This window comes from Sus scrofa, chromosome 4 (genome assembly GCF_000003025.6).
Source record: "Sus scrofa isolate TJ Tabasco breed Duroc chromosome 4, Sscrofa11.1, whole genome shotgun sequence".
NCBI classification, from domain to species: Eukaryota; Metazoa; Chordata; class Mammalia; order Artiodactyla; family Suidae; genus Sus; species Sus scrofa.
The window spans coordinates 30157712-30184723 of NC_010446.5; the positions used below are offsets into that span (position 1 = coordinate 30157712).

The window sequence follows — 27012 nt, forward strand, 5'->3', positions numbered from 1 at the left end:
ATAATTATTTTAGTATATACACTTATAGGAACTAATATGCAATAAAATGTGCAGTAACTAAATACATATTATGCTTAAAATACTGTTTTTCCAAAATTATTATTATTTTAGCAATAAAATAATCAGTAATTTTGGAAACCTAAGCATTCAAAAAAAATTGAAATTAGATAATACCTATTACTATTTAAGGAAAATTTTTTAAAAATAATTTTTATAGTCTGTGCCTGAGACAATTTTAAGCTGCCTGCTTTAAATCTTCACAGTAATGTAGGCACATTTGATAGAATTTAATCAGAAACAACTCAAACATAGGAAGATGTCTAAATTAACATTTTCAACAAAGCGATTTTTATTATTTTTGTCTATAGGCCTATAGTGTTTCTGTTTTGAAACATATCTGATACTTATTTCTTTAAAACAGACATAATTTTCAGTTGACTTTATTTTCCTTCTGTCTGTCAGGTATTTTGCAATATGGATCTTAATGGGGGAGGTTGGACTGTAATACAACATCGTGAGGATGGAAGTCTAGATTTCCAGAGAGGTTGGAAAGAATATAAAATGGTAAGATGGAAGAATTTACATAGTTTTTGATGTTTTATCACGAGATTTTCTTCATTATACCGTGTGATAAACCCTTGCATTTTTAGATGTCTTTCAGTTATCTTAAAAATAAAATGACATTGTTCTAATTAAACATGAAACACTCATAAATCATTCTCAGTAAATGATTTCCATGTGTGCATCAGAAAGAAAAATGTATTACTGTAATTATTTGGTGAACTGTTAGGAATTGTCTGAATTTGTTCCTGATTGAATGAAGGTGGAGGAAGCTAGGACTTATACCCTGGCTGGATACATGAGCCAGGACAAGGGAAGTGTGAAGAACTGTGGGTTATAGAGGAGGACTGGTAGGTAACTTCCAAAGGCTTTGCTCACAGGGCTGTCAAACTGTTGCTGCATGTTGACTGAGAACCCCTTCCACGTGGCTAGGTCAGGCTTCTCTCAGTACAATATTCAGGGTCATTAGACTTGTTAGGTGGCAGTTGACATGCCTCAAGCAGAAAAATAGAAACTTCCAGATCTTTTTAATATTTATTAGACTCAGAAATAGCATGGTGTCACTTCCACTGCACTCTTTTGGTTAAAGTTGATGACAGAGCCAGGCCAGATTCAGAGTCAGACAAGTACACAAGGGTGTGAACTGTGAGGCATGATTCATCAAGGTCTCCAAAATTGCAGCTGATATTATCATCATCAGAGCTATTCCTTTCAGTGTTTAATGTATGTAAGCCTTGTACACATGTACACATGTCCTTATCTAAATTTTATATCAAATCTATTAGCTAAAACTGAGCAAACTGGGAGATGAATTTTTCCAAGATAATATGGTAGATAGTTGAAATAAGCGAAAACCCAATAATCATATTGTGCCTACAGTATTAAATGGTAAGATCTGCTGACAAAATATCAAGGGACAGTAGTGGAAGGTGATTTCCAATTGTGGACTAAATTTCACTTTTTATATCTAAACTTTTTTTATTTGGGTTGTTTCCATGTCTTGGCTATTGGGAATAGTATTGTAGTGAACATGGGGGTGCATGTATCTTTTTGAATTATATTTTTTTGTCTGGATATATGACCAGGAGAGAGATTGCTGTATCATATGGTAGTTCTATATTTAATTTTCTGAGGAACCTCCATAGTGTTTTCCATAGTAGTTGTACCAATTTACATTCCCACCAACAGTGTAGGAAGGTTCCCTTTTCTCCACACTCTCTCCAGCATTTATTGTTTGTAAACTTTTTGATGATGGCCATTCTAACTGGTGTGAGGTGGTGCCTCATGGAAGTCTTGATTTGCATTTATCTAATAATTAGTGATGTTAAGCATCTTTTTCATGTGCCCACTGGCCATCTGTATGTCTTGTTTGAAGAAATGTCTGTTTAGGTCTTTTGGTCATTTTTTGATTGGTTTGTTTTTTGTTGTTGTTGAGTTGTGTGAATTTGAATATTGTGGAGATTAAACCCTTGCTGTTCACATCATTTGCAAAGATTTTCTCCCATTCTGTGGGTTATTTTTTTTTTATGGTTTCTTTTGCTGTGCAAAATCTTTTGAGTTTAATTGGATCCCATTGGTTTATTTTTATTTTTATTGCCATTATTCTAGGAGGTGGATCAAACAGGATATTACTGTGATTTATGTCAAAGCGCCTTCTGCCTATGTTTCTCTCTAGAAGTTTTATAGCATCTGGCCTTACATTTAGATCATTAATCCATTTTGAGTTTATTTTTGTATATGGTGTTAGAGAATGTTCTAATTTCATTTTTTAAATTCCCCTCTTAGAAAGTAAAGAAAAATATAAAGAGAAGTGTTACACGAGCCTATGTTCTTTTTTTTTCTTCCAATTTTTATTCACATTAAAATGCAGTGAAAGAAATCAAATAAAACATGTTGTTATTTTAAAGACTTAGAAATGGCTACCTTGGACTAGTATATTAAGATAGAGAGTTACGCCTATTCTGCATGTGTGCATTAGTGTGGGCCATATACTAAAGAGGTTGATCACTAACAGAATTATCCCCTTAACGCTATTTTTTTTCTTTTTTAAAAACTGAAATATAGTTAGTTTATAATGTTGTGTTAGTTTCAGGTGTACAGCAAAGTGATTCAGTTATACAAATATATATCTATTATTTTTCAGAATCTTTTTACTTACAGATTGTTATGAGATAGTTCCTTGTGCTATACAGTAGGTCCTTTTTAGTTATATATTTTTAAATTAAGTAATATGTATATGTTAATCCCAAACTCCTCTAATTTATCCCCCTTGCCCTTTCCCCTTTAGTAAACTTTATTTTCTCTGGTGAGTCTATTTCTGTTTTGTAAACATAAATAGTTCTTTCATGTCATTTTTAGATTCTTCATATAAGCAATATCATATGATATTTGTCTTTGTCTGGCTTACTTCACTTAGTATGATGATTTCTAAGATGTGATACATAGATCACATCTTCTTTATCCATTCATCTGTTGGTGGACATTTAGGTTGTTTCCATGTCTTAGACTATTATAAATAGAGCGTCACTGAATACTGGGCTGCATATGTCTTTTCAAATTAGAGTTTCCTAGATACATGCCCAGGAGTGGGATCTCTTAATCATATGGTGACTTTATTTTTGTTTTTTTAAGATAACTCCATACTGTTCTCCATAGTGGCTGCACCAATTTACATTCCCACCAACAGTGTAGGAAGTTTCCTTTTTCTTCATACCCTTTCCAGCATTTATTATTTGTAGACTTTTTGATGATGGCAGTTCTGACTGGTGTGAAGTGATACCTCGTAATTTTGATTCGCATTTCTCTAATAATTAGTGATGTTGAGCATTTTTTTTCATGTGCTTGTTGGTGATCTGTATGTCTTTGGGAAAATGTCTGTTTAGATCTTCTGCCCATTTTTAAATTGGGTTATTTGTTTTTTTTATGTTGAGCTATATGAGCTGTTTGTATATTTTGGAAATTAATCCCTTGTCTGTCACATCATTTGCAAATATTTTCTTCCATTCATAGATTGTTTTTTCATTTTGTTTATGGTTTCTTTGATGTGCAAAAGCTTTTAAGTTTAATTAGGATCCATTTGTTTATTTTTGTTTTTATTTTCCTTACTCTATGAGACAAATCCAAAGTACTGCTGCAGTTTATGTCAAAGAGTGTTCTGCTTACGCTTTCCTCTAGGAGTTTTATAGTATCTGGTTTTACATTTAGGTCTTTAATCCATTTTGAGTTTATTTTTGTGTATGGAGTTAGGGAATGTTCTAATTTCATTCTTTTATATGTAGCTGTACAGTTTCTCAGTGCTACTTATTGAAGAGAGTGCGTTTTTCTCCATTATATATTCTTGCATCCTTTATCATAGATTAACTGACCATAAATGTCTGGGTTTATTTCTAGGCTCTCTGTCCTGTTCCCTTGATCTCTATGTCTGTTTTTATACCAGTACCATGCTGTTTTGATGGCTGTAGTTTTGTAGTATAGTCTAAAGTCAAGAACCATGATTCTTCCAGCTCCATTTTTCTTTCTCAAGATTGCTTTAGAAATTTTGAGTTCTTTATTTTTTTCCATACAAGTTTAAGTTTTTTTTTTGTTATGAAGTTCCCATTGTGGCTCAGTGGGCTAAGAACTTGACCATGTCTGTGAGGACCCAGGTTCAATCCATGCCCTTGCTCAGTAGGTTAAGGATTCAGAATTTCTGCAACCTGAAGCATAGGTTGCAGATGCAGCTCAGTTCTGATATTGCTGTGGCTGTGGGGTAGGCAGGCAGCAGCAGTTCCAATTCAACTTGCAGCCTGGGAACATCCATATGTCAGAGGTGTTGCTGTAAATATAAAAAAAATAAATTTTAACATAAAAAGAAAAAAATTCTATTTCTTTGAAAAACTCCATTTATAATTTTTTATGATTATTTTTGCATTATATTTGATTTACAGTGTTCTGTCAATTTCTGCTATACAACAAAGTGACCCAGTCATATATATATTTCTTTTTCTCACATTATCCTTTTCTGTAAATAGGTTCATTTTTGCCACATATTAGATTCCATATATAAGTAATATCATATGGTATCTTTCTTTCTTTCTTTCTTTCTTTCTTTCTTTTTTTTTTTTTTTTTTTTGTCTTTTTGCCTTTTCTAGGGCCGCTCCTGTGGCATATGGAGGTTCCCAGGCTAGGGGTCTAATCATTGTTGCTGACAGCAACACAGGATCCTTAACCCACTAAGCAAGGCCAGGGATCGAACCCACAACCTTATGGTTCCTAGTTGGATTCATTAACCATGGCGCCACAATGGTAACTCCTCTAATGCATTTCTATTACCAACAATGGAAGATCAGAAAAAGAAATTAGGGAGAAAATCATTTCAAATGATGCAACTGACAAGGGTTTAATCTCTAAGATATATAAACAATTTTCACAACTCGACAGCAAAAAAACCAACAATCCAATTTAAAAATGGTCAAAAGACCTGAGTAAATATTTCTCCAAAGAAGATATACAGATGACCAACAGGCACATGAAAAAATGCTCAACATCACTAATTATTAGGGAAATGCAAATCAAAACTACTATGAGATTCCACCTCATACCTGTCAGAATGGCCATCATTAACAAGTGCACTGGTAATTTGATAGGAATTACATTGAGTCTGTAGATTGCCTTGGGTAGTATGGTCATTTTAACAATATTGATCCTTCCAGTTCAATAATGCAGCTTATCTTTCCATCTGATTATGTTGCCTTCAATTTCTTTCTTCAGGGTCTTACAGTTTTCAGGAGTATAGACCTTTTTCCTCCGTATTTTTATTCTTAGGTATTTTATTCTTTTCAGCATGATGGTAAATGGGACTTTTCCTTAATTTCTCTTTCTTAACTTTCATTGTTAGTGTATAGCAATGCAACACATTTTTGCGTTTTAATTTTATGTCTGTAACTACCAATTTCATTGATGAGTTCTAGTAGTTTTCTAGTTTCATCTTTAAGATTTTTTATCTATAGTATCATGTCATCTGCAAACAGTGACTGTTGTAGGACTTCTTTTCCAATTTGGATTCCTTTTATTTTGTTTTATCCTCTGACTACTTTGGCTAGAACTTCCAAACCTATGCCTAATAAAAGTGGGTAGAGTGGGCATCCTTGTCTTGTTGCTGATCTTAGAAAGAATGCTTTCAGCTTTTCACCTTTGAGTATAATGTTAGCTGTGGATTGTCAAATATGACCCTTTATTATGCTGAGGTAGATTCCCTCTATGACCACTTTCTGAATTTCAAAAGCTTTTTCTGCATCTGTTGAGATGATCATGTGGTTTTTATTTTTCAGTTTGTAAAGGTGGTGTATCACCTTAATTGATATGCTGATATTGACAAATCCTTTCATCCCTGGGATAAAGCTCACTTGATCATGGTGTAGGATCATTTTAGTGTATTGCTGAAGTCAGTTTGCTAATATTTTGTTAAGGATTTCTACGTATATGTTCATCATTGATATTGAGCTGTAGTTTTCTTTTTTGTGGTATCTTTGGTTTTGGTTTCAGGGTGACAGTGGCCTCATATAATGAGTTCAGAAGTGTTCTTTCCTCTACAATTTTTTAAAATAGTTTCAGAATGATAGGTGTAAAATTCACCTGGGAAGCCATGTGGTCCTAGATTTTTGTTTGTAGTTTTTTGAGGGTTTTTTTTTGTTTGTTTGTTTTGATCTTTTTGTCTTTTTAGGGCCACACCCACAGCATATGGAGGTTCCCAATCGGAGCTGTAGTCACTGGCCTACACTACAGCCACAGCAATGCCAGATCCAAGCCATGTCTGCAACCTACTCCACAGCTCACAGCAACACCGGATCCTGAACCCACTGAGTGAGGCCAGGGATCAAACCCACATCCTCATGGATGCTAGCCAGGTTCACTAATCTCTGGGCCACGACAGGAACTCCTAATTTGTAGTTTTTAAATTAATAATTCAGTTTCAGTACTGGTCATTGATCTGGTCATGCTTTCTATTTAGCCCTGCTTCAGTCTTGGAAGATTATTTCTTTCTAAGAATTTGTCTGTTTCTTCTAGATTGTCCATTTTATTGATATAAGTTGCTTGTAATAGACTTTTATGATCATTTCTGTGGTACTAATTATAATTTATCCTATTTTGTTTCTGAATTTATTGATTTGAGCCCTCTCCATTATTTTCTTGATGAGTCTGGCTAAAGGTTTGTCAATTTTGTTTATTGTTTCAAAGAACCGGCTTTTAGTTTCAATGGTCTTCTCTGTTTTTTTGTTTGTTTGTTTGTTTGGTTGGTTGGTTTTTTTGCCTGTTTTCATAAATAAAATTTTTTTGGAACAAAGTCATGCTCATTTGGTTACATACTGTCTTGTGGCTGCTTTTGAGCTCTAAGAGGTGAACAGACTACAAAGTCCTAGTTTTTTTTTTTTAATGTTATTATAGTTGATTTACAATGTTCTGTCAATTTCTGCTGTACAACAAAGTGAGCTAGTTTATACATGTGTGCATCCTTTTTCTCATATTATTTTCTATCATGTTCTACTACAAGCGATTGAATATAGTTTCCTATGCTATACAGTGGAACCTCATTGCTTATCCATTATAAATGTAATAGTTTGCATTTACTAATCCCAAACTCCCAGTCCATCCCACTTCTTCCCCCCTCTGCCTTGGTAACCATGAGTCTGTTCACCATGTCCATGAGGTTGTTTCTGTTCTGTAGGTAGGTTCATTTGTGCCATTTTTAGTTTCCACATATAAGTAATATTATATAGTATCTGCCTTTCTCTTTCTGACTCAACTTCACTTAGTATGAGAATCTTCATTTCCATCCATGTTGCTGCAAATGGCTTTATTTTGTTCTTTTTTATAGCTGAGTAGTATTCTGTTGTGCATATGTACATGTTTATGTGTAGTTTTTGTGTGGAGTCCTTAGCAATTTTTATATGTAGTATCATGTCGTCTGCATAGAGGGACAATTTTATCTCTTCTCTTCCAATTTGGATACCTTTTATTTATTTTGTTTGTCTGATTGCTGTGGCTAGAACTTCCAATACTATGTTGAGTAAAAGAGGTGAGATTAGGCATCCTTGACTTGTTCCAGAATTTAACAGGAAGGCTTTCCACTTTTTTCCATTGAGTATTATATATTGGCTGAGGGTTTGTCATAAATGGCTTTTATTATGTTAAGATATATACCCTCTATACCATTTTTGGTAAGAGTTTTATCATGAATGGATGTTGCATTTTCTCAAATGTTTTTTCTGTATCAGTTGAGATGATCATATGGTTTTTGACTTTTCTTTTTTTAATGTGGGGTATGACATTGTTTGCTTTGCATAGGTTGAACCAGTCTTGTGAACTTGGGATGAACTTTGAATCCCACTTGGTTGTGGTGTATGATCTTTTTTAGGTGTTGTTGGACTTGGTTGGATAAAATTTTGTGGAGAATTTTTGTGTCTATATTTATCAAAGATATTGGCCTATAATTTTCTTTTGTGGCAGTATCTTTGTCTGGTTTTGGTATTAGGGTGATGGTGACTACTTCTTCTTGGAATGATCCCTCGATTATATCTTCTTGGAATGATCCCTTGATCATTATGTAGTGTCTTTCTTTGTCTCTTATAATAGTCTTTATTTTAAATTCTATTCTGTCTGATATGACTATTACTACCCCAGCTTTCTTGTGATTTCCTTTCACATGGAGTACCTTTTTCCATCCCCTCCCTTTCACTCTGTATGTGTCTCTAGATTAGAATTTGTCTCTTATAGACAGCATATAAATGCATCTTGTTTTTCTGTCCATTCAGCCAGTCTTATGTCTTTTGATAGGAGCATTTAACTCATTTATATTTAAGGTAATTACTGAAATGTACATTCTTATTGACATTTTGTTGATTGTTTTGGATTTGTTTTTGTAGGTCTTTTTTCCCCCTTGCTTCTTATGTTCTTTTTCTTGTGGTTTGTTGACTGTCTTTAGTAATATGTTTATATATGCTTATGCTTTTTATTTTTTGTGTATATATCATAAATTTTTGGTTTACAGTTAACAAAGTTTTAATATAGCAGTCTATATATGTGTGTGTGTGTGTGTGTATTACTTTAAGTTGCTAATTTCTTAATCTCAATGAATTTTAAATATCCTGCTTTTGTACTCTCCTCCTGCCATGATTACTGGTTTAGATACCATATTTTACATCTGATTGTTTAGAGTATCCGCTAATAGCTTATTGTGGTAGATACAAGTGATTTTACTATTTTTGAATTTTAACTTCCTTCCTAGTTTGTGTGTGGATGCTTTCTTACTTTTACTGTATGTTTGTATTTACTAGTGAGATTTTCCATCTTTTAATTTTCTTTTTTCTACTTGTGACCTTTTCTTTTCTCCCTAGAGAAGTTCCTTTAGTGTTTATCGTAAAGCTGGTTTGGTGATGCTAAGTTTTTTAGCTTTTGCTTGTCTGTAAAGCTTTTGTTTTTTCCACCACTTCTGACCATTGCTGGGTAAAGTATTGTTGGTTCTAGGTTTTTCTCTTTATCACTTTAAATATATCATGCTACTCCCTTCTGGCCTGCAGAGTTTCTGCTGAATAATCAGCTGGTAGCCTTGTGGGAGTTCCCCTGTATGTTATTTTTTTTTGCTTATCATTGTTCTTTTTAATATTTTCTCTTTTTTTAATTTTTTCAGCTTGATTATTATGTATCTTGGCATTTTTCTCTTTGGGTTAATCCTGCTGGGGACTCTGTTTCCTGAACTTCAGTGACTGTTTTTCCTTGTCCATGCTAGGGAAGTTTTCAGCTATTATTTCTTCATATATTTTCTCAGGCTCTTTTTCTCTCTCTTCTCCTTCTGAGGTCCCCCCCCCCAAATGAGAATGTAATTGCACTTAATATTTTCCCACAAGTCTCAACCTGGCCTTGTTTCTTTTCATGCTTTTTTTTAAATTCTTTTCTGTGGCAGTGATTTCCACAACTCTGTCTTCCATCTGGCTGGTCTATTCTTCTGCATTCTTTATTCTATATGGATTCCTTCTAGTGCATTTTTCTTAACTCATAGTTATATTCACCACTAAAATGGGATGTGGAGATGTTATCTATAACTCATAGATATAAGACTATAAATATAGACTATAGATATAGGTTCTGACATGTCTGAAATACATTATTTTTAATACTAATGATAAAAGAAAATATAAAGATAAAGTCATAAAGTGACTTTCTAAAATGGTGACTTACTAGCTATAAGCATCTGCTGTGTTGGCAAACTGTAATCACTAAGTAAGAGAGATTGACATGTGAAGTATGGCCTTGATTCATGTCTTAGAAGCATTTACTAAATATGTATTTTTTAAGCAGTTTGTTTCATTATTGTAATGGGACTGAATTACTTTTTAACCATAGCTTTTGTGAAGTTTACACCTGTCCTTTTTTTTTTAAATAGACTATCTATCATGTTTTATTCAAACTAGGTAAATTTATCAATTGAGTGTCAATCTACATGGTTCAGAAAATGAAATAAATTCCATAATTCTGCAACATTTTGGCAAAAATGAGTCTGATGACATTGTTTTATCATACATTACAGTTTGGTTAACTTGATATAAAGTGTTTCAGTTGTTTTCTCCAAAGCTTTTCTTTCACGTAAAGACAAAATAACATGACTCCATAAAGAATGAATATAAACCCTTTATGCCAGCTCTTATCAACCATACCCACTTCTGCCTCCTGAATTAAAACTGACTGCTAGGCTATAAATCTTCTGGGAAAAAGAACTTCTTGGCATGTACCACTTCCTCCCCAGTCTTCACTATTACATACAATAAGACACTTCACTTCTTCTCAAGCACTGAGTATGAAAGTAGAGTTTCATCCCTCCCTCCTTTCTTCACGCTTTCATTTCATATTGGTTGATCTCTATGGACTGCCTCATGCTTTATAAGGTCTGTAGAACAATATGTTAAAATTATCAATACATGAAATTACAAATATATAACTGTTGTTTTTAAACCTCTCTCAGTTTGGAATATTTGAATTTTATTTGATTCTTAACATTGGATTTAAGCCTATATAAGTCTTTTTTACCCAAGCTTTGTTTTCACTTAAACTTTCTTATGAGGAGATTCAGCAAAATCTGGTTTATGGATTTGTAAAGATGTTTGTTCAGAGAGAAGTCTGGAATGGCCTTTTAATGAGACACTTAAGAAACTATATTAACTCCTTCTTGCCATGAGGATACCATTTAATGGCCTCCAGCAATAACACTTATCAGCAGTACTTTTGCATATAAAGCCCAGTCAAGCTTGGATTTCTAAATAGTACCCTAGTGGCCTAACTTTATAGAAGGTAGTGACTAATGCCCTGGAGACAACTTGTCTTTGTATTGAAAACAATTAACACTGTAAACAGAGCTTCCTATTGACAGGTAGTTCAGTCTGAGTACCATACCTTCTGGGAGTTCTTTGTTTCTGGAAAGAAATTAAGAGCACATTTTCAACTGCATTTTTTAACATCTTCACATTAAAAGGAGAAAATATATAAGGAATTTAAGATGCTGAAATAAATCATTCTTTTGATCTTTCTTCAGCTGTCTTAGCAGTTAGAGCTGATGTACAATTGAATTGTGTATGAAAGCACCTTTGGAAAGCCATAGTTTAGCAACCCTGACTTCTTACTGTTTTCTTTTATCATTTTATGGAAAGAGATGAAACTCATAGAGTATATGGATCGTGCCTGGTTTTAATTGTGTTTCAGCTATAAAAGTCAACACTTCCTAAGAGCATTATTAGACAAAACAAAGTATCAGAGACAATTATTTTATTAACTTGGAAGAATGCAAGCCAAAACTGAATGTTTCTGCAGGTTTTGGCAAAAACTAATAAAAATTAGTCTTTCTTCTTTGTGCTTTTTTTAAAAGCAAAATATGGCTTTTAAGGCCTATTTTAAGCCAGCATTAGTTTAGGATAAATTCCAGTGTCTTCTGCTTTTATTAAAGAGCTAAAGAAGAAATAAAATTGATTAACAATCTTTCTGAATTATGATATCAAAATATTTCATATGATTATGATTGGCATAACTAAAAGTTATTTTTCATGAATGGATATCCATTAATTTATTTATAAAAAAGAATAAAGTATTTTTATTGCTATTTTTTTTATTCAGGAAGTACTTGCTACTTTTTCAATATTAGAACTGAATTTTGTATAAAATTTTATTTTTATTCTTTTGAATGTTGCAGGATATTTGGAATAAAATATAAACCTATGGTAAGCTGTTATGTGTACAATAATGCTAAAACTTTTTTTGTCTGTCCATTGGCCATCTCTGTTATTTCAGGCATATATATGAAATTTTTTTTCAAGGACAGTCCTGTAATACATAATCAACACTTACCGCCTAATTTGGAGCTCAATATAAAGATGAGGGTTTATTCTGATCTCTTCCCTGTTTACCCCTTAGATAATTTGATCTGGTTCATTTCTTTTTTATCATTTGTATTCAGAAGAGCTATTCTGCATCATAATCCGTTTCTCCATCTTTGGTACACAGCAGACTCACCTGTGGAACCATTTAAATGTACAGATCTCTAAGTCCACCCCAGACGTAGTGAGTCAGAACTTCCATTCATGAACCAAGCCATCTACATTTTTAAAAAGTTCCACAGTTGTTTCTGATATGCACTGCAAGTTGAAAGCAAGTGTCAGAATTATCAATTTATTAGCATGGGTTTAAAACCTCAAAAACTGCCTCATTTGTAGATCCTAAAACCTATAAGATGTAGCAAGAAAAGAATTTTTAAAAATAGGACCAAGGCAGAGTTGAAGAATACAGCTTCTCTTTAGCATTAGGAAAGCAGAAGCAAGAGTAAGAAAGTAATCTTTACTTTGGTTTCTGTCACAGTTTAGCCCTAATTGCAACCAGTGGGTTTAAAATCCTTATTTAACAATTAACTCCTGGATTGAAATGACTACTCATTTGTAGAAACCAGTAGTCAACTTGTCATAAGAATACATTCATTCCTAACATCTGAAAGCCTTTTAAAGAATTTTTTCAGGATCTCCTTATTAATTTTCAGACTAAGACCAGACCCTGGATTATTTGTGTTCCATTCCTCATACTGAATAGAAAGGAACCTGCTTAACCTCATATAGCTCACAGTCTTTTGGGAAAGGGGCAAGTCAACAGAAAATTACTATGTATTTTATAGTTATATATATTATATATATATATAGTATACATATATAGTGATATATCCTCTAATTATAATAATGACGACTAGGTTTTTAAGTGCGTCTCATGTATCAGTTCTGAGATAAATGCTTTAGGTATATTATCTCTCTTCTTTCTCACAACACTACATATGGAAACAACATTTTAAGTCCTTATTTTGCATATAAGGAAACAGAGGATCAAAAGCAAATATATGGCAGAGCAAGGCTTCAAATTGGAGCAGATACAGGGAGTAGCAATCATTTAATCAAAGCCAAGTCTTTATACCTAGGCATAAGATTTGTAGTCAGCCTGATAGATGATCTGATAGAAAGTTTACTGATGTGGGAACCCATTTCCCCTTTTTTCATGAATTTTTCATCTTTATGATGAAATCGTCATTTCTGCATTACTGCACTTAGAAGGTTTCCTCCTACATGTCTTTCTCTTAAGTCATTTCGATTTCTTGTAAGCCAAATGTTTTGCTCCCACAATAGAGCATATTTAGACAGTTTCTCAGGAAGGTGCATGAAATAAAATTTTGGTTTATCAAACCAAATTTCTTTGCTTTCTTTCCATTTGCTTCTTCCTCTGTTTTCAGTCACAAAAAGCAAACTATTTAGAAACGGTTGTTAATCTCCACGTAGAGGGAGGTACAAGCCTGCGTGCCAAGATGGGGATGGAGACTCTTGTAGGAATGACACAACCGCTTCTCCTTTTCTGAGGCTAGCTGGAGATCACTGCACTTTTCCCCAGGGAAGGAAAGTTTTTATCCATGCAATGCTTTCAACAGCATAGAAATATTTGACCTAAAATTTAACACTTCATCATTCCCACCCTCCTTATTCATATTTAGTATAATTACTGAATCTCTTCTAACTGACAACACAAAAGAGGGGATCCTCAAGCGGCTATAGGGAGAGTTTTGACATGTCTGAGCTGAGAAGAAATGCAAGGAGAATCCCAGCAGTCTTCTTTTCTTCCCAGCAGCTGCTGCAACTGAGAATGTGCTAATTCTTTGACTTTCGGTATCCTGTAACTTTCTGTTTTGCTTATTCATTGGAAAAGGTAAGCTTCACTCTTCTCCCTGGTATAGCACTGGCTGCTATGAGAATATGTAAAATTCTTAGCACATCCTAAATTGCTCTAAGATTTCCAGCCACGGTGGAATTTTGCAAAGTGTGACTTGAACATCTTAGAAACAGAGAAGAAAGGGGACATGAGATTATGGACTTCAGTACATCCTATATTTGTACTCTGACCTACAAGTAGACGATCTTTGGGGATGCATATACCCACTGCAATTTGGACAAAAGGAGTTTGGTTAATCAAAAACTAAGTTAAATTGTGGAATATCCTTAAAATGTTCATGTGTACACTGTTCATGTGTACACTATAGTTCAAGTTAAAAAAAAGTGCTCATTTTAACTTGAAATATAAAAAAAAGTACATTCATTTACTCATATTTTTTTTAAATGTAGGGTCAAAGCTTGGAATTCTGAGTCAGTGGTTCTTTCATAAAACTTTTCCATAATCAAATGCATCAAATTTCTAGGTTTTTTTTTTAACTTAGAGAAAATAATGCATATTCAAAGCAATGTAAATTAAAAATCCTCTGAAGTTTTATTATTTTCCTCAGTCTTTTAAAGTTGCTGCAACTACATATAATTCAAAGGCTTTTTTTTAATTGACTTGCTTTTATACAACAAATCTAAATATCAAAATTAGGTTTTGTAAAAAAACAAAACAAAACAAATCCTCTTTCCCCATGAATATTTAACTTATTTACCTAACATTTTTATCATTGCTAAAACAGAACTGACATAAACAGGTTTGGTACCAATACAACTGGCCTTTGGTAAGTAACTCACTTGGCAGACAATAGTGCAACAACCGTATTTATACTTTTAGTGTACTCTGGGTATCAATATATTTTCAAGGAGGAATGGGGAATACTCATGCCTGTGTTAAGTTGGTTAAAGGAGAACTCAGTTAAGAACATTTCCACTGTAGTTATAATTCTGTAAACTTAATATACATTAAATTTGAAGGTAAACAAATATTTTCCAAATTCTGTCCTATGTATTGATAAAATTAAGATTTCTGTGATTATTTTGGTACTTCCCTCATACTTCTTAATATAGGTAAAATGAAACCTGTGTTAATGAATATGTCAGTGAACAAGAATATGTTTCTTTCTGCAACATCAAAGTGTATCCTAGGATTACTGGAGTATGCCTTCCAAATATGAATGTTCACAAGACCACTGGGAAGTTGGTTTTTTTTTTTTTTTCTTTTCTTTTTTTTGTGGGGGGGGGCACCGACATGGCATATGGAGGTTCCCAGGCTAGGGGTCAAAATGAAGCTGTAGCCGCTGGCCACAGCCACAGCAATGCCAGATCCGAGCAGTGTCTGTGACCTACACCACAAGTCATGGCAATGTCAGATCCCTTAGCACATTGAGAGAGGCCAGGGATCAAATCTCTGTCCTCATGGATACTAGTCAGTTTTGTTCTGCTGAGCCATGATGGAAACTCCCCCAATGGGGAGTTTATTTAGATTCAGACTTACAGACTGGCTTTCAGACCTTTTGATTCAGATTGGAACTAGGAATATTTTTTTCAACTAGTGCTCCAGTGATTATGATTCAGTTGGGCACTTTAAGAGACACTTCCCTGAGACTCAATCAAAAAACAAGAATTATGTTTTAAGATTATTTCTCTGAATGCAGTTGCAGAGTATATGGTCTTCTGTGTTTTCTTCCTTCCTCCCTTTCTTACTTTTTCTTTGAACTTCAATAAGACATATGGAGGTGCCCAGTGTATGCCAGCATTCTACTAGTCTTTGAGGATTCACAAATATAACACAGCATCTGCTCTCAAGGAGCTCATAGTCTGGTCAGTAAAACAAATATGTAGATCAAGAATTACTTTGAATCTCAAGTATTACCAGGGAACACTTTCTGAGGCAATTGTGAATACCCCAAACCTAGAATGCCAGTAGTTTCTTAGGGTTCTTAATTTTCCTATCACTAACAGTGCCAACATTAAGAGTTGGCTTTCTTTTTTTCCCCACAAAGAAAACTATTTTGAACACTTTACAACCATGATTGAGATTGCCCTCAAGAGAAAAAAATAGAACCATATTGAGATTCAGGCACAGAGAGCAGCCTGCTAGGTTCACTCACTAGCTCTTATGTGTCAGTCTTCTTCATCAAAACCCTAATCTATCCAGGTGAATTATTTAAATGACTGAAGTCCTGGATTTACAGATTTGCTTATTAATACTTAAAATTGAGAATGTTAAAGCTAGAGAAGTTAAGGGCCTAGTGATCTGTTCGTTAGTACCTAAGTATAATTTGACTTGTGAATAATGATAACAATAATATTATTAAATAACTTGTCTGAGTCTGCCCTGATGATATTCATTGAAAAATGTTTAAATTATGTTCAAAATATTCCACTGACTAGTATTTTAGAAATATTTTCAAAAGTAATCTGTGATAGAGAAGCATTTACTGGCCAAACCTATTAACCAGATTGATTTAATTCAAAAACATCCCATCTACACAGGTTTGGATATCAGATTTTACTGTATTAAGAATTAGACGTGAGACTCAGTGGAAGAAAACATAGTGGAAAAGTGTTGAGTGAGTTATTGAAGAAATTGTAAAAATGTGAAAGAGCCATCTTCACTTTTAAAAATGTTTTATTATTGCTTAGGACATGGTTTAATACTAAGCATGAAAAGAGTGTCTCTCTAAATTAACAACTGAATCTCTGTCTTCTTTCACAGGGTTTTGGAAATCCCTCTGGTGAATATTGGCTGGGGAATGAGTTTATTTTTGCCATAACCAGTCAGAGGCAGTACACACTGAGAATCGAGTTAATGGACTGGGAAGGAAACCGAGCCTATTCACAATACGACAGATTCCACATAGGAAATGAGAAGCAAAATTACAGGTAAGTCCTTCTTTGGTGTAGTGTTTAACTACCTGGAACCTATCCCTTTAAGAGTTTTAATGGGAAAGTATGAAAAAAAAATGATGAAAGTCATCCTTCAAAATGAAAATCAGGTTGTCTAGGCCTATGACAAAGAAATAGACAAATATCTATAAAAAGACTTAAGCTTTAAATTTCCATTTTCACAAACGGATTACTTTTATGTTGGATCAAATTCTAGAGGATAGGGAATTAAATCAAACACAGAATTAATGTTCTTTTTGTTATTTTTATTGTTTCTGTTATCGTTATAAGGGTGTGGTGAATTTATACATACAAAACTGATAACAGAGAATTGACTCAAACTCGGGGGCTTGAAATAAATACTTTCTTCTGTCAATAGGTTATTTTACTCTTACTTTCCTATTATTTTTATGTTATCTCGAAGGTGACGAAAGAGAAGTAAAAATTGTATGTTTTAATGATATATGTAAAAAATGAGGTGAGGCATAATTCAGAATTTTTGGCCAATAATGTGAAAAATAAAAATAAATCAAAGTAATGGCATAACATATACAATAAATCATTGCAGATATAAAAAATAGACAAACTATATACCGAATTTTTACTGTCTGTGATTATTTTTCAATGAGCAGATTGTACACTAGAAAAAAATGGCTAAGCAAGTAATGCAGCATGGTAAATTCATTTCGCAAACACTTAAATTAATTACTTCTGTGTTCCAAGACCTCCACTAGGTACTGGCAGTTTTGCAGACAGTGATGAGATAGCTAGTCTCCCAGACCTCACAGTCCAGCTTTGTTACAAACTAAGTCACTAAACAACTGCTTGGCCTTCCTTGAGAACAGGAAGTATATTTCAGTTACTTTTATATCATTACCCATAAATGCTGTACTTGGCACATAGAAAGTCCTTAATAATTGTGTGTAAGTTTTGTAAATTATTTAAACAGTACATTAGGGTTATAGTGATTTCAAACTCTTGGTATTGTGGCTACTCTACATTAGTCTTGGAAACACGATTGTGTGCATTAAAGTGTAGGCACATTGCTTCAAGCAAAATGCAATGATAGTGACCAAATCCTTATTTTTTTTTTTTTCCAACCTGTGTGGCCATCTCCAATAGTTCAACTATTTCTGCTGCTTATTTGTCTTTTTGAGACAGACCATTTTTTAGGAATTTAAATCTACAACTTTTTATGAACACTTTATTTTAATGGATTATGTATGGGATCCTTGGAAACATAATCATCATTTTCTTAGCAAATAATGATGATGTCACCACAACAGAGGATGAGAAATAGATCTAAAGAGTTGATTGTCTTGTTGGGGGAGTGAGGGTGTACATAATGGCAACTCAAGAAACCAAAAAAGAGACATTTATAAAATGCAGTGGAGTGTAAGAAGAAATGTTTCCAAGGAGGTCAATATTTTGAGAGTTTTATAACAAGAAAAAACACTGTAAAACATCAGGGGTACTCTTATGTAAATGTTTTGAGCTGAAACTTGAAACTATATGAAACTTGGCTAATGTCAGAGAGCTTGACAATAGGACTAGCAAATAATTGGTCTAGTCTTTTTCTAGGCTCCTGAAGAATTTGCTTTGGTTTTTTTCCAAAACGTCTCTCAGTTCTTGTGTTTGTTTGTGTGTATGTGTGTGTGCATGCCTGTGCGTGTTTATAAGGCTGGAGTGGTACTAAAGGTACAAAGAGTGGGCAGGCTTAAGAGAGTTGGAGGCATCCGAAGTATGCTTCAGGGTGCATGGTATGAATGTCTCTGGCATCTGCATGAGGAGCATCCACTGATCTCCTCTTTGAACATCTACTGTCTTCACTGAGCATTTTTTGTTCCTGGAACATTTTTGTTATTCTGATTTTAACCCAAGTGATGCAGATCTTTGATCAAAAAGTATGTCACTACAGCTAAAGTGAGGCTTACACTCAGGTCGCTCCATTTTTCTCTCAAAAAAATTGTGAACCTTGAGAATCAGAATTGTAAATCCAGAAAGAACTTAATAGTTTAATTCCAGATCTCTGGTTTTAAAGAAAAGAAAGCTGAGGTCTAGAAATATGCAGTGTTTTTGCCGAAGGTATGAGAAAGACTTAAATATAGGACGTTTGAATCCTTCCTAGTTTGGTGTGGTTTCCACTCTGTGATGCTACTGTAATAAAGCTGGTGACTCTGGCCCTCTTTCCTGCCAAGACCCAGTAGAAAATAGCTCTGTAATCATCACCTTCTCATGCAATTAAATATTAAGATTCATGTTGGCATCAGATGAGAAATTACAACTCATTAAAACATAATGCCTGTTCTGGTGAAAGCTTAGTTAAAATAAGCACCCTATAAACTGGTGTTAGTCACTCTTTCAAAGAAAATCAAAAAGAAGCTTGGAAAGAGAAGCTACACTGTGTGACTTCCCTCTCCACTGTATCATCACTCATTGGGCCTAGCACCAATTCTCCAGGCCAGTAACACCACGTGTGGCCTCAACTTAGGACTCCAGATGTTCAGCTTTGCATTTCTCTGCTTGTCCTCCACTCTTTTCTCTATCTTCTGAGTTAGGATGCCTCCTTGTGATAAATTATTAAAGGAATAAACACTTGTATAGTTTTGTATAATTTATGAAGTGAATTTAATACTGTAAACATTTAATCCTTATGGTGACTTTTGAGCAAGGTACTATTAGACACAGTTTGAAGGTAAAGAAGCTTTGATGAGGCTTTGGTCAATTGACCTCTTCACATTCAACTAAAATCAAGTTCCAAGTAAAATCAGTTGTAATTATGTAATTATATAATTCAGGGTAGGTTTTTGTTTTCTATTTTTTCCTCATTCAAATTAAATCCAGAAGTTGAGTTTCTTTATCTTAATAGAAATTATATTTTGAAAACTCATGTAACAGCTATGGTCATAAAGTGTAAACCAAACATTTGTAAATACATCTTTCTCATGCTATGAACACATTGATTAAAAGTGAGTTATGTGAATGGATTGATGAGCTTACAAATGTACAAGTAATACACATGTTTTCCTTTTATCCTCCAAGGAAAATCCAAATACTTTCTCAGATAGAAAGTAAAATCTATAGAACCCAGGAGAATATAAATAAGAAAAAAACAATAATGTGAGAGTGTTATGATAAACACTTCATGTGAAATAACACACAATCAGTATGAAACTGTTAAATACTTCCTCTAGAGAGGTGGTATTATCCAGAACCTTGTCATCTAACACCCAGACTATTATACAGCCTTCCTGCCTCCAGTCTTGATGCTCTCAAATATATCTCCTATGCTATTATTGGGATGCTTTTTTCGAAAGACAATCTGAGTTGGTCTCTGCCATCCTTCACATATTTCAACAGTGTTCAAATGTCTACAGGTTAAAGTGTGCCACTTCAAACTCTTCATGACTCAGCCTACCAACTTATTCAACTATTACATACTCTCTCCCCAGTCTCACCAACCAGTTACCCCCTTGTTATAATTATGATCCAGAAATGACTTGCAATGTACCTTAACTATCTACAGCTTTATTTATGCTATATTCTTACCCTGTACACATAAACCTAACTTTGGATACATCTAAGTCTTTTAAGATTTCCCTTTATTCCAGGAATCTTCCCTGATACCTAGTGTAGTATATGCTATGATGTGCTTACCTATAGCCCCCACTTCAGAACTGAAGCATTCCTTCTCCTGCCTCCTGAGAGTGTTGCTGGCTAACAACTCATAGCCAAGGTCCCTGGCCTGGGTGTACCTATGGCTAAAGCAAGTCATATCACTCAAAGTCATTGTTCTTTCCTACAGACAGATTGCATCCAGTGACTGATCAGTATAGGAGTATATGAAGGGCCATTTGCCCTAATTCAGAACAATTCTGAAGGTCCAGAATTTCACTTGAAATTTAGCTGAAATGTTCACTGATTCTGCATGTGAGCCCACTTTTTCCCTCTGCTCAGTACTGCTTTCTTCACTCTGATACGGAAATCAATCCTAAGACTTTTAACCTATAAATCTTACCACCCTTGCTCCCAGAGAAGTTAATCACCCTTGTTCTCAGGTAAATTTGGATGCTTTATGGCCCCATAGATCTATAACAGTCTGTGGATAACTATCCATTATGTAATTATAAGTCATTAACAAATATTTGTTAAATAACTGCATGTATGAGCTTTCCCACTAATTCCTAAGCTTCTAAGAGTATAGAAATCATTTTTATCAAAATCAAGATACATACCTAAGCTAGTCAAATCATTACTAATAGTTAGTGGTTAGTATTTGATGAATATATACTATTCACCATTCATTTTTGTGTTAATGAGAAAACTGAGTTGTGGCACAAAGTCACAGGTACTAGTATGAGGAGAAGATTTGAAGTTATGAGCTTTGGTCTCATAACTGCCCACCATATGGCCATCTCCCAATAAAGGGAAATCCATTGGTTAATTTCTGGAGTTAAATACACTCAGAGCACATATTCTAAGGTAAAATATGTTTCTTTTAATCCCATTTCTGTCTTTAATAATATGAATGTCTGTGACACATTAGCTTATCTCTCCACTTCTCAATTTTCTGTCCTGTAAATTATTTACAAAGCCCCTCTCAGCTCGAGACTTTCTTTATGTATACCTTTCTCTCCGCCCCCCTTTCAATTCTTTGATAAATGATAAAATTTTGATGTCTGTAAAAAATACTTCAGTAAGAACTTCCATCAGTTTGGGGCTTACAGTGTGACCTTTTACTTCTTATTGAAACTTTTCTGGTCTTTGCTGATTCTAATACTTGGAGTTAAAAAACAAATACATAATCACCACAACAATAAATGCTTAAAAGAATGAAAGTTTAATTGTGGGTTTGGGTAGGTACTGTGATCTATTAGAAAGAGCTCTGGAATGGGAATCAGAAGATATGGAAGCTATTAAATAGCAAAGTCTAGGTTCACTATCAATAAAGCCAACTTGGTTGTATCAGTCAATGTTCAGTCAAAGAAACAAAAAGCCATGACAATATTATGGAAATAAGGAACTTGGTATTGAAATTACATCTTAGACAAATGCAAAACAAGTTGGGCGAGTGAAGCTCTGGAAAATGAAGGTGGATAATCAGAGGAAGGGTCACTAACATGTATACCTGTAGTCCAGTGTGGTGATGGATAAGCTGGAGCTAGTGGGGAAATTCGAGAAATCAGGCACATTCAGCTACCAAAGTGACCACAGCAGAGGAGATTTAAGGAAAGCTGTAGCTATGGTACCTAGGGTTATGCAGTCAAGCATCTGGTGATGAGTCTGGACAAACTGCCATCATGGGGGAGGCAAGCTGGATGCAGAGTAGAAGAGAGGACAGGTTTCATACCCCTGACCCTGAATATCACTGTATCTGAAGATAATCTGAGAACTAGACCAGTGCTTCACTACCAGCTTCCAAATCTCATATGAAGTCCTCTGTGGGTCAACTCTAACTTGGAACTATACAACGAAGATTCTGAGAAACATCGTTCTCAGATTAACCTAGTTTACAGTAGCACAGTTTAGCTATATCTTGAACAAATCACCTAATACTTTTATATCTCAACTTTCTCATCTTTAAGTGGGAATAATGTCTTCTCTCCTGTAATTCTCACCACTTTGTTATATGGATCCAACAGAAAGAATATACAAACTACTTTGTACTGGACAAACTTAAATGCCATACAACTATGAAGGGTATCTTTTATTGTTTAATTCGGTATTTATCACACCCAAGAAATGTATTATTTATTCAATAAAAAATTGTATTTCTGTATTAAAATCCAATGCCCACCCCATTGTCCCAGAAATATCTTTTCTGATTGTTATTTATCTATTTACTTATTTGGATTCAGGACCCAGTTCAGATTTACTCATTGAATCTGGGATCTCCTTAGTCACTTTTCACATAGAGCAGTCTACCACACACTCACCATTACTATTTTTTAAAAATCCAGGTCAGTTTTTCTCAGAAATTTCTCTTCGTTAATTTATCTGATTATCTCTACCTGATGAGGTTCAAATTAAATCTTTTTGACAAGAATACTAGATAAACAATATTATATACTTCCCATTTTATAGCATCTGAAGCCATAAAAAGTCACTTTGTCCCATTATTGGTTGAATTAAATTTAAAGTTTTATGAGATTTTTTTACAATGGAATATGTAGTCGCAAAGAAAATTCTTACAAAATATCAATTTATATATACACCACATAAAACTGGTTTATGTTGGTTGAAGTGATTGTAGGGACTTAACTGCAATATCCCTTTGGCTTTCCATCTGCTAGTGCCTCAGACATTTGTACAGTACATTGTATTATATTATTATGACTGAAAAAGTAATGATAATTTTTTTTTTTAATTTTCCCACTGTACAGCAAGGGGATCAAGTTATCCTTACATGTATACATTACGATTACATTTTTTTTCCCCACCCTTTGTTCTGTTGCAACATGAGTATCTAGACAAAGTTCTCAATGCTATTCAGCAGGATCTCCTTGTAAATCTATTCTAAGTTGTGTCTGATAAGCCCAAGCTCCCGATCCCTCCCACTCTCTCCCCCTCCCATCAGGCAGCCACAAGTCTTTTCTCCAAGTCCATGATTTTCTTTTCTGTGGAGATGTTCATTTGTGCTGGATATTAGATTCCAGTTATAAGTGATACCACATGTCTTTCTCTTTCTGGCTCATTTCACTCAGGATGAGATTCTCTAGCTCCATCCATGTTGCTGCAAATGGCATTATGTCATTCTTTTTTACAGCTGAGTAGTATTCCATTGTGTATATATACCACCTCTTCCGAATCCAACCCTCTGTCGATGGACATTTGGGTTGTTTCCATGTCCTGGCTATTGTGAATAGTGCTGCAATGAACATGCGGGTGCATGTGTCTCTTTTAAGTAGAGCTTTGTCCGGATAGATGCCCAAGAGTGGGATTGCGGGGTCATATGGAAGTTCTATGTATAGATTTCTAAGGTATCTCCAAACTGTTCTCCATAGTGGCTGTACCAGTTGACATTCCCACCAACAGTGCAGGAGGGTTCCCTTTTCTCCACAGCCCCTCCAGCACTTGTTATTTGTGGATTTATGAATGATGGCCATTCTGACTGGTGTGAGGTGGTATCTCATGGTAGTTTTGATTTGCATTTCTCTTATAATCAGGGATGATGAGCATTTTTTCATGTGTTTGTTGGCCATCTGTATATCTTCTTTGGAGAAATGTCTATTCAGGTCTTTTGCCCATTTTTCCATTGATTGATTGGCTTTTTTGCTGTTGGGTTGTATAAGTTGTTTATATATTCTAGAGATTAAGCCCTTGTCGGTTGCATCATTTGAAACCATTTTCTCCCATTCTGTAAGTTGTCTTTTTGTTTTGTTTTTGGTTGTAATGATAAATTTTGCATGTGATTTTAACAAGTGATTTTGCATGTTAAATGCAAATGGTCATAATTTGTTCCTTGAAGTTAATTCCTTTATCTTTTTATAGTAACCCAATTAATAAATCCTTTATCACAGATAGAATAATGACAAGCTTAAAGATAGTGCTTCTTCGAACAGTAAGAAAATTTGTATTAACAAAGTCTGAATGATAATGTTTAACCATTTAGTTTAGGTTAAATGATACGTTTTAGATTATAATCTTACCATAATATTTATAATGCACAATTTGGGAATATCCTTCCAATTTTTTTATCTCCCTATTATTTGTTGAAAATGAATGATACTTTCAAAGTAGAACTGACTATGGCTGTGTTAAACCTTGTTCTGGAAGAGATCCACATGGAGCAATGTTTAAACAAAATTACCAGAGTCACAACTTGAAAATAATTTGGCCGTTAAACATCTTTTTACACAAAGTTTATTTGGGGCCAAGGTCTTTATTGGGAAGCAGTTTTTATAATGGGTAAAATATTATATTGAGAATAAAGAGATATGAACTCTAGATTTGGATCTCTAGTTACTTTTCTGAATGACCTTGGACAAGTGCTCACTTTTCCAAGCCTTAGTTCCTCAGAAGTAAAATGAAGAGGTAAGGATGAAGTCTTTCCAGTTCCAAAATCCTGTCTTTTTTTTTTTTTTTTTTCAATCATTAAAGTATTCCCATGCTATGTATGTATTTCAAGGACAAAACAAATTAGTATGGATTGAAAAGAATTCTCTCAAGCCTCCCTTGTAAATTTAAGCCCTGCATTTTCGTAAGTTTTGCAAAACTTGTTTCACTCTTTTTAGTGAATGTTTTCCATTTCTCTGATCATCTGGACTGCCTGGTCCTGTCTGGAACCAGTAGCAGATGTGTTGAACTACTAAGAGGAAATTTATTTTTTACAGCAGTTCTGGACTGATCAAAGTGGAAAAATATATACAGGGCATCTCCTAGCAGTTTCTGCCCTCTACAGTTCTCAGCCTAGATATCAAACCTAAGGCTTTAAGTAGTTTTAATTGTATTTCCAAATAATTTCTCCAACTTGCAAGATGTATAACTTTTAATTAGACTATGATTTTTTTGTGTAGTTAATACTTCCTAAAACAGAGAAGGAATTATTTTAATCAAAAAAAAAAAAATTGTATTCTGTACTCCTCGACGGAGATGTAATATTCAAGGGGCAAAAGGCATGGAGTTAACAAAATCACTTTGTACCTTCTTTAGTTCTTATAACACTCAGGAAATCTTTTGACTTTAATGCAGATTAATGTCAGTCTCTAAATACTTAGATTTTTCTAAGATGACAAAAACAAATGTCCTGCTTAGGCCTGAGAATTCCCAAAGGATTCCTGCTCCAGAAGGAGCATTCTGGGACTCAGACAACTGCTCTCCTAGAAACTTAATAGGTTGGCAAAAACCAGCTAACAGTGCCTCCAGGAAATAATCCAGGAAGATGATCCCTCTGCTGAGGGTCCTCCTAAATATTGGCCACCACTGAAAAGAAGAAGGCTTCATCTTCAATGAAGAATATATTTATTTTCTATTATGTGCTATTCTAGGATAAAATATCCAGAGAAATTTCAGTACAGTCATGCATGTGTGTGTTTACACATGTCTATACTCGTGTGCAACAGGGCTAGGGCAAGGAGTAGATAGTAGATAAACAGACAATGAACATAGTGACTTCAGGAAAAGACACAAAAATAAGTCCTTTGTGGGGTTGGAAAGGCCTCCAAAGGGTAACCTAAGTTGATATAACAATCGCAAATTAGTATTAGCTAGAGAATTAGTTCAAGTTGGAGGTAGAAGAGGGAATATCATATGTGAAAACTCATAAGTGAGACCCAGCATGTCTTGTTAGGCGAACTACGAGTAATTAGGTATTGCTTAAGCATAGAGTATAAACAAGTAGTGACCAAGTATGATGCTAAGAATGAAAAGGAGAGCCAGGCAACTAGTAATATGTGGGAGACTTGGGACTGGCAACTAATGATAACGTCTAAGAACAGCACATTTGCATGATTTTTTCTCAATGTTCTTACATCCCAATCAGGTTTGGGGTTGTTTTTTTTTTTTGGTTTTTGGTTTTTGTTTTTTGGCTACACCCAAGTTAGGGATAAAACGCACACCACAGCAGCAACCCAAGCCAAGATGCTGCAGTGACAATTTTGGATCCTTAATTGCTGTGCCACAAAATAACTCCTCAACAGTTTTTTCACTTAATGTTTTGATTACTCTGTTCAATAAATATGAGCAATAACAATGTGCAAGATCTTGTGGGTGAGACAAATTCTTATCCTTCAAGAGCTTTATTGCTTTCCTGACTTGATTTTCTTTATCCTTTAAGTCCTAGCTCAGACTATAGAGCTTTGCTTTTTTAGATTGGGCAGGGAGTCCCTTCTAGGTGCTTTCCCTGTGCTCTATACATATCTTTATCAGAGTCCTTATCACCGGGGGTTGTAGTGGACTATTCCCTGTTATTAGTCTGCCACCTCTAGCAGGGCAAAGACCTCTCCACAATGCTTGGCATGTACCTGGAAAGGAAGCACTTTCTAATAAATATATGAAGGACACATCAACAAAGATATATTTTTGTTCATTCAGCAAACACAGCTGATTATTGTATGGCAATCATTGATCTAGATGCTGGAAATTCAGAGACCAGCAAGTCAAAATTCCTGTCCTCAGAGGTTTACGGCATAGAATGGCAGCATATGACAGTTTCCATATAAGATTTTTAATAAAATGCTGTCTCCTTTAGTTTCTTGGATTGTTCCTTGGATGACATTCATTTCCCTAATCTATTCAGCCTCAGGCTCTTCTGTTTATTTTCTTTACCTGCAAAAGTTATGCTAGAACTTCTATATTGCATAAT

At 34.5% G+C, this 27012-nt stretch overlaps 1 protein-coding gene across 6 annotated transcripts in view; it reads left to right on the forward strand.

Moving 5' to 3' along the window:
* The window catches only part of ANGPT1 (angiopoietin 1), a 308232-nt gene that overhangs the window by 232509 nt on the left and 48711 nt on the right, over positions 1-27012 (forward strand). For all 6 annotated transcript variants that reach the window (XM_021088688.1, XM_021088686.1, XM_021088684.1 and 3 more), the window contains 2 exon segments: positions 463-564; positions 16540-16706. In XM_021088688.1, coding sequence (XP_020944347.1) covers positions 463-564; positions 16540-16706 — 269 coding nt within the window.